Source organism: Protopterus annectens, chromosome 8.part0 (assembly GCF_019279795.1).
Source record: "Protopterus annectens isolate FY-2018-M chromosome 8.part0, PAN1.0, whole genome shotgun sequence".
NCBI lineage: Eukaryota > Metazoa > Chordata > Ceratodontiformes > Protopteridae > Protopterus > Protopterus annectens.
Window position 1 is genome coordinate 1,027,236,933 of NC_056741.1, and position 15,551 is coordinate 1,027,252,483.

At 38.7% G+C, this 15,551-nt stretch overlaps 1 protein-coding gene across 1 annotated transcript in view; it reads left to right on the forward strand.

Annotated features, from left to right (window-relative positions):
- Positions 1–15,551, forward strand: part of GRAMD1A (GRAM domain containing 1A) — a 1,293,980-nt gene that overhangs the window by 977,121 nt on the left and 301,308 nt on the right. Inside the window, exon 10 of the mRNA XM_044079359.1 lies at positions 3,062–3,242. Within this exon, the coding sequence (XP_043935294.1) occupies positions 3,062–3,242 (181 nt within the window). The remainder of the gene's footprint in view (positions 1–3,061; positions 3,243–15,551) is intronic.

The following is a 15,551-nucleotide window of genomic DNA, read 5'->3' on the forward strand; positions in this document are numbered from 1 at the left end:
GCATTCTTTAACTGTAAAGACCAGGCACTTTAAACAGGTCTATATTATAAGAGCGACATTTGAAAACATCGAACAACATATGGTCGACGTCTTCAAACATCGAACTTATAAAAAGACCAAAAAAATAAATAAAAAATACCCTAACGGGTTTAAGCAGGGGGCCATCCCCCCTGCACACCCCACACCGCCTGCTACTTAAATATACCAACTCCGAGACCACAGTACATTGCAGTAAACGGAAATATCCCCTTACGGAGATTTCCATTTACACGCTCGAGATTCTCGTGTCGACAATGTCAGATTCGATATTGTCGGCTTTCGAGAATATAATATAGACCCCTTTAAACAACAACAAGAAATTCACACATTTAATGTGTACTAAGCATGACTGTTTAAGCACAGTACTTTGAGCAGTCCTAGGCATATTTGCAGCATTTTCCTCCATCTTAATCTGACCTTGCTTTATTGAGTAAGCTAGTCCAGATAAGCGGAGTGAAAGAGTGATAGATGCAGCTGGATACATATATGAATGGGTTCAGAAACAGTTGACTGCGCTTAGTGTCCATACAGGTATCTTACTCTGCATATCACGTAAATCCCCTTCCTAATGCTGTCTTACCTCTTCTCCCAGGGCCTCCTTTGAAACCTCTGAACAAAAAAAAAAAAGACAAAGATCAACAAAGGTCTCTCATTTAGTCATACCTATTCAGGACTCCCATGTCTGTCCTAGGAACTCTGCATTGATAAACACAAAATTGTTAATTAGCTGCAAAAAGGCCCAGCTTAAGCCAGTTTTCTTCAAAGTTGTCTAATTGTTCAAGGATGCACAACTGTTTGCTAAATCTCAGTAATAGCAGAGGACATATTGAGAAGGGATTTATTCTGAATAAACAAGAGTAGAAGTAAGAAGAATCTTGATTTAATCTATTAAATTAGACAAATATTTCCAGTATTACATACAAGGGAATAATATTTCCAGTATTAACGATTCACTGCTAAATGATTCCACCCATTTACAGAATGGAAGTTCCATACTTAAAAAGAAGAAACAGTCACACCATGAGCATGAATCTTCACATTATATAGTGGAAAGGTCCAGATTGCACTGTGACTGTTGCTGTTCTTCCCAGGGTTCTCTGTAATTCAACATGGATCCCATGTCTATTAACCCCCGCAAAATAAGTGTTCCTGTGAGTTTTCATCAGCTACCTTCTTTTGTCCAAGTGTTCCTTTTTGGTGATGGAACTAACAAGATATTTGCCGGCTTTGCCTTAGAATTAACAGATTAAAATTCCCATCACTTTAGAATTAACAGATTACAAATTCCCTTCTCCTTAAAATAAACAGATTATGAATTCCCCTCACAGTTTAATATTAACAGATTAAAGTTTCCTTTGCCTTATAATTAACAGATTAGAAGTTCCCATCCTCCCTACCTGGCTTTTGTTGTAAGAGCCTAAGAATGTTCCAAAATGCTGTTTTAGGCACAATAATGATCACTTCAGATATCACTTAGTCATCATCTTTTACACTGAGTTTAAATCACTTGATACCGATATACAGCAGTAATGGTAGTGAGATGTCCTTCACAGTTAAATTGTTGTTTCTGCACACTTGATCCATAGATTACAATTTCTCCATTACAGATATATCTTCAAGTCCATGTCTGACATTTAGACTTTTCAAAATAACCAGAAGTTTTAATAACAAAAATTCAGCATTATTGCATGCAGTTTGATATTACCCATATATCAGCATTATCCCATGCAATTTGATATATATATATATATATATATTTCTTTGGGAACAGATGTGTTGTGCAACTCATAATCTTTTGCTGATGACTTATATCATCTGGGATGCTAAAGGAATAGGTTTATTACTCTAGGATACCTGGCTTGGTAAAGTGCCAGAACCCCTCTAGTAGAGGTATTGTAAATATCCGTTATTTTACTGTGATCACATTTAATGCCAGAGGTTTGAACAGAAAATAACTGAATGAGATAGTGTTGCCACTTAAGTATCCTGATATATTAATTATTAATGAAACATGGGTTCTACCAATGTTCCCTAACTTTGGCTTTGGTAACATTTTCTAGTTATTTTAATGTTAGAGGGAGTAAAAATAGGGATGGAGTATTAATCTGTGTACAACTATGCTTTCACTTGCTTCTTATAATAATTGTGATGTAGATAAAATTATTGTACTGAGGTTAAGTAGTATAAAGCATAAGTTAATATCACTGGGTACTATAAGAAAATCCAGTTTAACTCTGACTATGAAGTGTTTCTGGAATCTGATTGATAACTGACGCATTGAAATCCATTTACTTGGAGCTGGTCAGTCAAAGTGAACATTATAAGTACAACCTCGGCTCCTTCCTGAAAAGAGGCTACTAGCCTTTTGGGGCTAACCCAGTCAACAAAGGATATAAAACGAAAAACTTTCAAATATCGCATTCTTAAAAAATTTTCTGAGATTTGTTGACTTCACATTTGTAGTAGAAGTGGGTGGGGATTCCTCTTATTGAGGATAGTTCTGAAAGTTCAGTTTATTCACTGAACAGTTTTTTTGAACTCTTGTAGTCCAAACCAGATTTAGTAATGAGAAGTTCAGTAGGAAATCGGGTAGACTTACCGTAGGTAGATTGAGTTTTTTTGTTATTAAAGTGGTAAGTGAGCATAGAGAGAATGAGTTGCTTGTTAACGGACATCTGCTGGTGAGCAGTCAAGTAAATACTGGCCATGTAGCTGGACTATAAGATGCTGTTTTGAGTAGCAGACATAAAAGTAAGTAACCAAATAAATGATACTAAATTGCTTAGATGGATTTTCAGATGTCTAACTGTAGCATGAATAAGATTCAGTGGATGTACACATCACAATTAATGTGAAAAATTCCTTTCATTTGCACCATGTCCCTAGTTAATTAACTACAAATAATATAACAATTTCTCTTTCTCATCTCACTTTTTCTTGTCTTTGGCAGCTTGATACTTTAAATTTTTGGGGGACAGTACAAAAGTAATTATTTTATAAAATGCCTTTCCTTTGTTTTCAGTTTGTGAATGAATCAGATGGCCTGACTGAGGGTCAGATGGATGTCTCTTCCAGTCGGACAGTGACCCCGGTAATGGAAGAAAGAAAAGTAGTGGTGTCAGAAAAAACATCCTCGGTGGATGTGCCGAATGATGATGATATTCCGACTGATCTAAGTGACTCCTCCATCAGTCAGGATGAAGGTAACATATCCTATGATCCCATGCAATGATGGGTTAAACCTTCATCTTCCTTTGCATGTAGAGAAAACATTCTCTTATTTATAGGGTCAGAGAGTTAGCTACCTGTAGCAACAATTTAGGGGGTTACACTAAGAAATGGTAAAATACTGAAATAAATAATGTGGCATAGAATATTCAACTACACCGGAGATTTTTGTAACGTATAATGAGCAAAGAAATGTGGCATTTCAAAGGCCCCTTTAATTGTGCAAAGTTAACATTTGCGTTCAGAAAACAAGATGCCTGAAATCGTGGAAGCTCGGAAGAAGCTCAGGTGAAACTTGCCCTTTCTCACTGTGTGTTTGCAGTCAGTTTACTCGTAACTAATATCTGCCCTTATTAAATGAAAACAGAGCCTTAATATTAAGGTTTGCTTGTTAAAGTGTCCCTGCACAGATAGGGTTTTACCTTTTGCAACGCAATATCTGGTGCCTGTGACTCCACACTGCTCCAGGCCATTCCAAATATATGCAGGCTTTGTTAACAGAAAGCTTCTTAAAACTATATTGTCCAGTAACAGTACCAGTAAAAATATATCCCTTGGAGAGATGTCAGTATATGGCTAGTATGAGATGTCAGTATATGGCTAGTATGAGAAAGCATCAGTAGACTTTAATGGATGCATCACTATTCATGTGCATTTTCTGAGAGGTGAAAAGAAATGAGTACCCAGAAGAAACCCACTTTGAAAGAGCACAAATATGCAAACTGTACACAAAATCACTAGAGGAAAGGACTGAGTACCAGGTCCTGGAACTGCAAGGTAGAATTCTTAGCACTGGACATCATAACATCGTAAGAAATTCTTCAGGGTACACCACTACAAGTTTGCACTGTGTCAACAGTGATAAAAACACTTTATTCGAAGAAAAACAATAAAAGTGTTAAAAACACATGAAATTCTGAGCTGAGATAAGCGCTTTTGGCTTCTTTAGATCATGCTGAAAGTGTACCCTGAAGATTTTCCTACTTTGTTGTATCGCTTTGGGATGCCTTTGGCAGTTGGGGTCGATTGATTTTGTTGGATATCATAACTTTTTTTTTTTTTTTACACTGCTGAGGCACCAAATGATTTGCCATAGCGTCTGTGACTCCACAGTATTAGACTAGTTTGTCACTTTGATACCATTCCCAAGCTTTTATTTCAATAATGAATATGGTTGCAGCTCTCTGCATCTGACAGTAGCTCTCAGATGACTTAAAGGACCCTGTTAAAAAAAAAAAAGTCGAAAAAATTAAAATTTGTCAGCTAAGTCGAGATTACTTGTTCTATTTTGTCAGACTTTCCACATGAGTGTCAGCGCCTAATGTTGGGCGGCACAATGTCAGGGCACTTCTATGGGCTAGGCTTGTAAAGGCTCCAGAGCCATTAGCCTAGTACACACCTGTGAACCTATGAACTTATGAATATTCATGATATGACTTTTGCTTTTAGCTCTTTGTGTACGAGAAGCAAACAGAAGCAGTCTTCAGTAGGTCATTTATAGAATGTTGCCTCAGGTCTACATGTGACACGTATTCTAATGTTTCATTAGCATGTCATTTCAGGTTTCTTGTTGCATTCTTGTTATATTTTTTTTTCATCTTTTCTTACTTCAAAGGTCATGTTATTTGCACAGAGCCACACAGTATACAAATGCAGAAGTGCAGAGATCGAATTTGTTTATACTTTAAATGCTAGTGGTTATTTGGGCTGTGTAATAGATGATTTCACAGCAGAAAAGTCATTGGCCAACTAGGGCTACCATTCTTCTTATTTCTTAAAAAAAAAAAAAAAAAAAAAAAAAAAAAAAAAAAAAAAGGATGCAGCTCCTAGAAAGTAACCAGATACTTGCAAGTCACAATCGACTCCTATAGTCCTTCAGTAGCCACTGTCCTTTTTGGAGTTTAGTCAGACAAGGGGAAGAATGAAAGTAGATATCCAGGCCTTTTTTCCATCAAATACACTCATGCACACACACACCCCTGTAGACAGTTTAGAAGTCAGAAATCCACTTACACCATTTCTTTGGAATGTGGAGAAACTGGAGCACATGGAGAAAAGCCGCATTAAGACAGTGAAAATATGGAGCCTCTGCACAGCTTGCACCTCATACTGGAACTGGAGAACCTCTTGCAGTGAGGTGGCAGTGCTACCCCCTGTGCCACAGTACTGTCCACTGTAATGTCTAGCTTATTACTTTTTTACTCCTGTTATAAGAATTATTTTTTATTGGTTTCAAACATTCCTGAATTCTCTGCCCTTTGGTTTTCCAGTAATCCATCATGTTTTTTCTGCTATAACATTTCTTCATGTCTCCCATATCTAATCTTTATCATTTATTTATTTTGCTCCTACCAGCTAGCCTACTGATCCATTCATTCCCTGGTATGAGCTTTACAGGCCATTCATTCCTGTGATGCAAATTGTTTGTCCGAGGAATGGAACCATAACATATGCATGTGCCTGTTGTTATGTAGCCCTATCTTTCCCCCACATCATGCCCAGCAAGGACTCTGAAGGGTGTGCAGTTAGCATAGGTGGACGTCTCTTTTACTTTCCTAGAGTGACATGAACCTGCAGATGACCCCAAATCCAAGAGGAAGCACATTGTGCATATTACTCAAATCTCCCTTGACAAACTGGTGTACTTTGTGTACTGCTGGACTCGGGCCTTACCTCTCCGTGTGAGTGAGATAACTAGGCTTCACCTCTACACTGCTGTCTCACCTCCCTGTCAGCTCCAACAGGCATTCTTGTTGCTACTGAGAATAGAGTCACCTGGGTCATAATCAGAGCTTTTTCTCTCTATGCCAATTGAGCTGGCTTATCTTTCTCTCTATGCCAATTGAGCTGGCTTATCTTTCTCATATATTCACATTAAGTCCCTGTCTTCATGTAGCTCTGTTTTTCTAAAGTAGCATACTAACGTGGATTCTGAGTTCCCTTGAAATAATTAAATGTCTATCTTTTCCTGAAGAATTGTACTTGTTAAGCTTTTCTGTTGTTCAGCTTCTGCTTCTGCTTCAGAACAAGTACCATTTTTGTTGCCTTATTTTGGAGAGCCCACCTGTTCTATGACCTTACTAACATATGATTTAAAGAACTGTAGGATTTTACCATCTGTTGCTACAGAGAGAGGATAATTTATTGGTTTGCTTTGGTTCTGTTACATCCTATGCATCCAGCAATTTATTACCCTTCCCAACTGCCGTCCTGTTTTACTTGGTGATCTTATATGTCATATCTTCTAATTGCTACCATATAACTCAGGTTCAGTTAACAGACTTCATCCTTAAGTAGTTGGCTGGGTTTTTGGCTAGAGTGGCTTTTGTCAGGCTAACCTATTCCAGGGAGAGTGAATGATTTCCACCTAATGCTGCAACCCATGTTGGAGACTAGTAATTGTAGACCTGCAGTAAAAAGTCTTGGAGTGCACCAGCAGGTTTTTAGCAGTCAAAGTTCTGCTTTGACATGTCTGTATACCAGGAGTAGATAGTACTTTGGGTAGAGCATTAAAGAACGTCTCCACTGCTGTGTCAAGAGTGGGCCTTACTGGGTCTCACTGACCACCTGCCTACCCACTCTCCCATAGCTTGCACATCAGTTTCCCTATGTAGCAGGAACCTGGTGCGAGAGAAAGACAGTTGGGTGTCAAAAGGGCTGTTGATTGTGACTGATTAGAAAGAACTCTAATACATGGTGCATATCGGACATCACTGAGGTAAACCACAAAAAATTAAAAAAGACATCTATCAGTACAGACTTTTAATCATTTTTTGTTTGTGAGTCAACCAGGTAAGCCTACTAGATAGCTCAGCTTTCTGGAACCCTAACTGCAAGAAAAGTGATATGGATTTGATTGGCAGACCTGGTGCTGGAGAAGTGAGGCAAGGCGTGAAGTACAGTGGCGGCTTGTCTCTCCCAAGGGGTTGGGGACAATTACATACACTCGGGGGCACACTTAGTGCTATTTCACTGATAAAAATGGGGAAAATCCACATACCGTGCTTTAGGGTATGGTGCAGTGGTTCTTGAAGGGATCATCCTTTGGGGAAGTGAGAAGGATGTTCTTCACAGTTCATAAGTTCATAGATTAGTACTAAGCTAACTGACCTTGCGAGCCATTTTAAGCCTAGCCAGTTATCCCTTCTGAGACTCAAACCCCGTACCTTGTGTTTGTAAGGCAAACACCTTAACTATTAGGCCACCCTCCTAACCCATTCAAGTCAGCCCATTGCGAGTGTATACACACACACACACACACACACACACACACACACACACACACACACACACACACACACACACACACACACACACACACACACCCCTCAGTGACTTAAATATGTGCAGAATGCTAGGGTTGCAATGTAAGATGTCATGAACCATCTCTGGTGGCTACAATAATCCCTGTGCTGGTATATCCTCACCATGGTAATGGGAGATGAATGGGCTAATTGTTGAAGTAGAAGTAGATGCTGATTGACAGTCAGCCAGGAAAAAGTGAGCTAAAAATAAAATGGTAAACTCACTATGTACAAATGTTTCTTTTCTAGTGTTGTTGCTGTTCTTATTGCTTCTCCATCATTGGATCACTCTTTGCTTTGGCTTTACCTTCCCATATGCACTTCTGTGGGTTTCTGCAGTGAACACAAGTTGTGTGCTACATTATCCTACCCACCTTGGCAGTTATTTTCTCCTTTTTCTGCATCTTGTTTGCATAATTCTGTGCCATAAGCGGTTAGTGACATTTCTTTCCAGAAGTTCTGCAGTGTCTTTAATAAAGACATTAAAAAAGATTCACTCCAGTATTGGCCTCATTGGTAGTCATCTTGTTACATTTTTTTAACCTGAAAGAACTGCTTTTACAACTAGTTATTTATATTGCTAGTTCTCTCAGCACTTTGAAAGTTAAAACAGAAACTTGAAAAAGTGAAGTCAGAAAAGGTCCTGTTGAACTTGCATACTCGGAGAAGTTTAAATTGTGTTTGGTTTACATTTCTACCTCCTCTCTGTTGCAGCTTTGTCTCTCAGATAGAAATCTCCCACTGTTGATAAATTCAGCACCTTTCTTGAGAATGCTTAATTTTTCACAACTTTATCAGTAAAACATGGTTTTATACAGCTGACTTGGGTATCTTAGCTTGATTTTTTTCAAACCGTACTGTCTTTCCCCATTTGTTGTGTACAGTTTCTTTCTTAGAAGCGGTTTCAGCTGTCTTGCACTTTGTTGATCACTTCTCTTTTTACATCTTTTCTTAAATGTAAACATATTCTATTTCTTTTAATCTCTCGCTTTAGTGTTTCTTGTGTTGACTCATTGTATGTCTCTGTTACGTCTTCCCTTTTCCACCTTCCCTTAAACATAAACTTAATCATTTCTTTTAACCTCTCCTTTCAAGGTTTCTTATGAAGCCCAGTTTATCAAGTTGGTAGTCTTCCTCTGAATGTTTTTATGTACATATAAGTTTCTGGCCTGTTCTTTGTGCAGACTATGGGTAATGGGGATTTGCCAGTTGTTAATAAAGAACAATGTCCTTTTTCTCCTTAGCAAGGGTGATGTCTCTTTCTGTGGACATCCTTAGCATACCTCTCGACTACCTGGTGTTTGACAAAAAATAAGGAATTTTGTACTAAAATGATAAGGTGACACAAAGTTGTGAATGGCCATTGTAAGGCCTTATTTTTTTTAAGTTTGACCCATGCAATCCTGTCTTGACCCACCACTGCATCATGGCACAACAATCAAATTCATTTTGAAGATTTTTTTTTTTTTTTTTTTTTTTGTAATTTAACTATTACTATAGGTAATTCCTTTTAAGATCAATACAAAGGTTGGAGAAGTCATTCCTGCTCCAACCCCCACTTCAGAGACCTCTGCATGAAGAATCTGCCATACATCTTTACCCCGTAGCAGATTACAGTGCTACCCACCACTTTAACCAATTAACGGAAAAACAATTTAATAAAACTGAACAGATCATCCAGTGCCAAATTCAGAAATGTACACCCTGCCTTCCTTAAATTAGTATATTTGTTAATTACCATTCCCCTTACCCACCTCTACAACAGTTCTTGTCAACTAGTACCTTTCCCATTTTCTTCAGGCACTTCTCTGTATTCATATGGCATAAAATCCATATGCCCAAAGAATGTAAAGACTGATCCCCAACTTATGCCTGTTAGACAAAATGTTTGAAAAGCTGTATGAACACATCAACAATTGTAGTACTACTTATTTGCTAACAACATGGTTTACGACATAGCATTAAAGTGGTAGGTAGCACTGTCATCTGCTAAGGGGTAAAGATGTATGGGAGATTCTTCATGCAGGGGTGTCTGATGTGGCTATACAGGTCTGTATAATACAACCAATGTAATATACTCCTGCTGGCTGCAGGACTTTCCACATATATGACAGGAGTGTTCAAAACTGTTGTTCACACCCCATTATTAAGCAAACTAAGAAAACTCAGTTTTGGATCCAGCACTGTATAATGGTTTAAAAATTGTCTGAAAAACAGTTCTTTTCAAGTATTTGCAATCAATTCTTTCTCAGATTGCGGTGTCCTTAATATTGGTGTACCACAAGTCTCTGTTCTTGACCCTTATTTTTTTTCTTTTTTGTCAGTGACTTTTGATCTGCCATTCTTAATTTAGTCATGTATGCTGCTGATGTACTGTTATTTTCCACAAGCAAAATTAGCATTAATTTGCAACAATCTCTGCAAAGTGACTTTCCTCTCCATTGGAAATTGGACTTAGAGCAACAATCTCTTAATTAACCCCAGAAAATGTAGTATTGTGCTATTTGATACATCCTAATGCCTGTTCTGTCTCCTATCAGTAGCTGTAAAAGGCAATCCGATAACCCACTCCTAATGTTTACCTAATGAAAATACCTAGGGATATGACCCCACATTATTATTTTACATACATAATGACTCAACAGTATCCAGCATGCTTCACCAGCTGAAACTCCAAAATTTACCCACCTTTTCTCACCTGCTGATCACCAGAAATGTACTTATTCACAAAACTGGATATGCTCTCCAGTTTTATCTCTTCAGCCAAGTTCAAATAAGCTTCAAATTGTGGAAAACAAAATTTGCTGCTTTGTTTTTTTAGCAGAGCTCCATACCAGTGACTGTGATCTGCTAAAATCCTTTCGTGGTTACCAGTACACAGTAGGACCAAAATGCTACTTGGCACAGTAGATTACAAAATAATAATACATAGTCAGTGCCCTTCCATTAGATCTTCTTAACATTTAGAGACCCCACCTATTTCCTTAGGGGTGGTCAAAAAGATTGCCTTATGCTTAGAAAACCATGCTTTGGAACATCAGTTGGAGAAGGGGCCTTCTACAAAACTGGTCCTACAACATGAAACCATCTTCCACCTGAAATGAGAAAGCATGAAACATTGGCCGTGTTCAGAACTAATCTGAGAGAACAACTTAAGGAAGAAATGGTGTGTACTTGTTTTAGGGACAGTGGCTAATGCTATTACATAAACATATACTCACCATTTTCTGTTCAGACTTAACTCCTTGAGGTTATAATTACAGGTCCTGTATATATTCCAAATATCTTTACTAAATAATGTATGTTGCATTCACTACTCTTGTGTTCTGTAAAGATGTTGCAGAGTTTGTTCTTATGTTTGATGATCTCCCCTTATCAGGCCAGGATAATGTCTGAAAGGGTCATATACTCACTCCACCTACCTACGTAACAGATTGCTGATAAACTAATAAATACTTGCCTATGTTCTTGTTTACTTATCTGATTGCCTTGTGTTGCAGTAATGTCATTGTTTGCTCCCAAAGGGTCATATACTCACTCCACCTACCTACGTAACAGATTGTTGATAAACTAATAAATACTTGCCTATGTTCTTGTTTTCTTATCTGATTGCCTTGTGTTGCAGTAATGTCATTGTTTGCTCCCAATGGTCTCCATGCTTGTCCACGGTTGTACTATCTTATAGAGAGACCATAATTATATAAGCAAATAAAAACTCTCTTACTGTTTATCTGAACAAGGGGTGCAACATCCTAGATCTGGTGCTTACCAGTATGGGGAGATCTGACCACAAATCAGGCTCATTCGAGGTAACTATCAGACCTGACCCCCCCCCCAGCAGCAACGAAACTAAAAAAACTTCTCCAAAGCAGATTGTAACCTCTTACTCTTATGGGATACTATAAATAGCTTTACCTGCATCTCCCCTCTTGGATGGAACTGTCAACTATGCTGAGTTCTACACCAAGGCTTTATACAAACACCTGTATAACTGCATTGACTCGGCCGTACCTGATAGGACCAGAACAAGCTCCTCAAGGAAGAGCAAACCTGCCTGGTGGACAACTGCCATTAACAAGCTTTAAAATAAGAGGAAGAAATTGCTGTCTAGAGTAAGAGGGAGTGAGCCCTAAACTGGAAACACTCCTTCCTCAGCTTAAACAAGCAAATAAGACTCCTTGTGAAGTCCTCCAAAGCAAACTACGAATCCAAATTAGCTTCCTCAACTAAGGACAACTATAAGGCCTTTTTTAGTTACATCCGTAACCTAAAAGGAAAGCTCCAGATTTATATCGAACTGGTAATTAATGATACCATATATACTGAGCCTATGGACATAACTAACCTGTTGGCCAACATGTCCTGTGAAATTTCACTCTCATGTCCCCGCCACACATACCCCATGACATTCCTACCACCTGTTCCCTACCTTGTATCTGTAAAGAGCAGGTTGTAAATGCAGTCTCTAAGCCCAAAAACACAGCATCTGTGGGACCTGGTAACATCCCAGGCTGCACCTACATGGGCTCCAACAAGAATTAGCGACAACATTGTTTACTCTTTTCAGTCATAGTCTAAGCACTGGCTTTGTCCCAGCTGAATGGGAAATGGCTACTGCTATTCCCTTGCACAAAGGTGGTGCTTCCACTGACCCCAGGAACTGTAGACTTAGTAGCCTGACTAGCCTTATCTGCAAGGCCATGCAGCGAGTCATCATGGACCTTATCAGCAAAGGTATAGGTAAAGTCCAAACACTTGACCCTACTCCGTTTGGATTTGTCAAAGGGAGATCATGTCTGTTAAACCTGGTGAACTTCTTCGAGACAGCATCAAGGCCCTGGACGAGGGTAAATTGGTGCATACAGCCTACCTAGATTTAGCCAAGGCTTTTAATACTATCCCCCATTCAGGCATCATTGACAAACTCACCCAGCTAGGTGTCAACCCTTGTATCATTAGATGGGTCGCTAACTGGATCACTGATGGAACACACTTAGTCAAAATAGGGGAATCCACCTCCAACAGCAGACCTTTAACCAGTGGTGTTCCACATGGATCAGTCCTGAGACCTCTACTATTTGGAATCACTTTCTCTGAAGTACAAGAAAAAGCTAAAGGTCTGTGTCTGTCACAGTTTGCTGATGAGTGCAAACTGGCAGCAGTCGTAGAATGATGTCAGCATCCTACAGGAGGGTCTTACACAAACAAATGACTGATGCCAAAGTCATGACCTTAAACTCAATGGAAAAACATGTATTATCACCCCTTTCAATAAGAGTGATGTTCCTGCTAACTTCCACATCAGTAGCAACACCCTAAGTACACACTCAGTGGTGAGAAGGGCATTCTGTATTGCTCATCTCATAAGTAAGGGCACTGTCTCCAGAAAAAAAGAAGTTATAACCTCTCTGTACTCTTCCCTCATCAGGCCAATAAGTGCGCACAGTGCCCCTTTTGGTATGCACCTTTCCAAGCACCTACAGCAATTGAGAGACTACAAGGTTCCTCAAAAGGAAAATTCAAGGTCTTCAGCATCTGTCCTATGTGGGTTGTCTGAAATCACTGTCACTTTATTCTGTTTCATACAAATTACTTGGAGCCAATCTCTGCCTTGCATATAAAGCAATTTCTGACCCTGCTTTATTGGAAATGCTGCATATCCGCAAGTCAGATAGTACACGGGTTACTCTCTGTAAAGACCTTAACCTGGTATGTGACATTAATAGAACCTGCTGGAGGGACAGATTTGTCTCCCAGAGGTTACCACACCTTTGGAACAGACTCCCACTTCATGTCAAACAGAGCACCACATTGGCTGTCTTCAAATGCAATCTGGACAGTTGGATGGGTAACCATAAATTTACACTGGGGGTTCCACCTGTGTCCCTCTTGGACATGGCCAATAGGTGCTGATCGTTGAAATAAGGGTAGAACTTAGCTAGGCTTGTAACGGCCCTAGGCCCATTAGCCTAGTAACTTGCTATGATTCTATGCACTGGAATGTTCTCTGAATGAGAATAGTAAATTAAGATAGAATGAAACCTCACCACCACCAGTATGAAAGGGTACACGGGGCTTGCCTATTTTCTTCTGACTGCTTGTTTATATGTTGTATGTACTTGAGGGAATAGTTTTCATTACACAGTTGAAGGAGATGAAAGTAGTGTACTGGTGTCCACCCCCCCCCCCCGATAGCCTTCTAATATAACTTGCAGCCAAGCTACATTCAAATCATCACAAACAAAAGTGATATGATACTTAAGCAAGAAGAAACTAAATCTTTTTGACCTGGGAGTCAGCATTGAACATTGTTCAAGGGAAAGCCTTTTGCTAATGAATGTTAACAGGAGCCATTATTTATTTGTTGTTTTTTAGATTTTTATAAATGTGAGGTCCTCCAAAAGTGAATTTGTTTGCAGTGCCAACCAGAATAATCAACTAATGTTTGTTAATGTTAATTTAATACAGTTCGATTACATTTGAATAAATGTAAATTTGCCTATGTCACAAATGATAATTCAATAAAAAATGCTTTCTGATGCCTCAGAAGGCACTTTGGAAGATAAAGGCCTTCTATTTGCTTTGGAATTGTGCCTTAATGTATGCTTTTTCATACAATGTGTAAAATAGGATCAGATCAACCTGAATTCAATAACTTTATCTTGACCCCATGCAGCTTTATTTTTTCATTGTTGGTAAACCTACTCTTACTTCTACCATGACATTACCTCTGCAAGAGCTCAAAGTGCAACATTCTCATTTGAAATTTTTGATTCTGTCAGCATAACTTATTACATTTTGATTCCTTATAGCACTTTATTCTCTTTACAAGCTTTAACTATTTAAAATGAGCTAAAAAGACTAATATAAGAAAATGTAACGTGCAGAGATTTGTTTCATGGACTATGACCTAAGGTCTGGATCTTTCATACTATCACATACTGTGCCTTTCTAAAGTACATAAAATACTTAATTTAAAATTTTACTTTTTCATTAGTTAATGTTTGTGTTTCTGCTCTGTCAGACTGCCTCCCAGATAGCTCACAAGCAGCAGCCTATTCTAATATCAAGGCCTTCATTAAAGTTGCCATTCAGTTAGGACCTTCAAGAAGGTGTATGTAAGTACAGTGGATATAAAAAGTGTACACACCCCCTGTTAAAATGGCAGGTTTTTGTGATATAAAAAATGAGACCACGGTAACTCATTTCAAAACTTTTCCCACCTTTAATGTGACCTATAAACTGTACAATTCGATTGAAAAACAAACAATTCTGTTAGGGGAAAAATATAAAAAAATGTGCAATAAGCTGGTTGCATAAGTGTGCACACCCTTAAACTGCTTTGTTGAAGGACCTTTTAATTTAATTACAGCATTCAGTCTTTTTGGATACACACCTGCCATCAGTTAAAGAGACTCTGATTAACCCCAAATAAAGTTCAGCTGTCCTAGTAGGATTTTCCTGACATTTACTCATTTCCTGCTACAGCAAACGCCATGGTTTGCAGAGAGCTTACAAAGCATCAAAGGGATCTCATTGTTGAAAGTTTTCAGTCAGGAGAAGGGTACAAAAAAAATTTCCACAGCATTGGATATACCATGGAACACAGTGAAGACAGTCATAAAAAGTGGAGAAAATATGAGACAGCAGTGATGTTGCGAAGAACTAGACATTCCTCCAAAACTGATGAAAAGACAAGATGAAAACTGGTCAGGGAGGCTGCCAAGAGACCTACAGCAACACTGAAGGAGCTGCAGGAATTTCTGGCAAGTACTGGTTGTGTACTACATCTGACAACAATCTCCCATATTCTCCATATGTCTGGACTCTGGGGTAGGGTTGCAAGATAGAAGCCTTTTAGTACAGAGAAAAAACATCCAGGCCTGGCTGAAATTTGCAAAACAATACATCAGGTCTCCCAAAAGCATGTGGAAAAATGTGTTATGGTCTGATGAGACCAAAGTTGAACTTTTTGGCCAC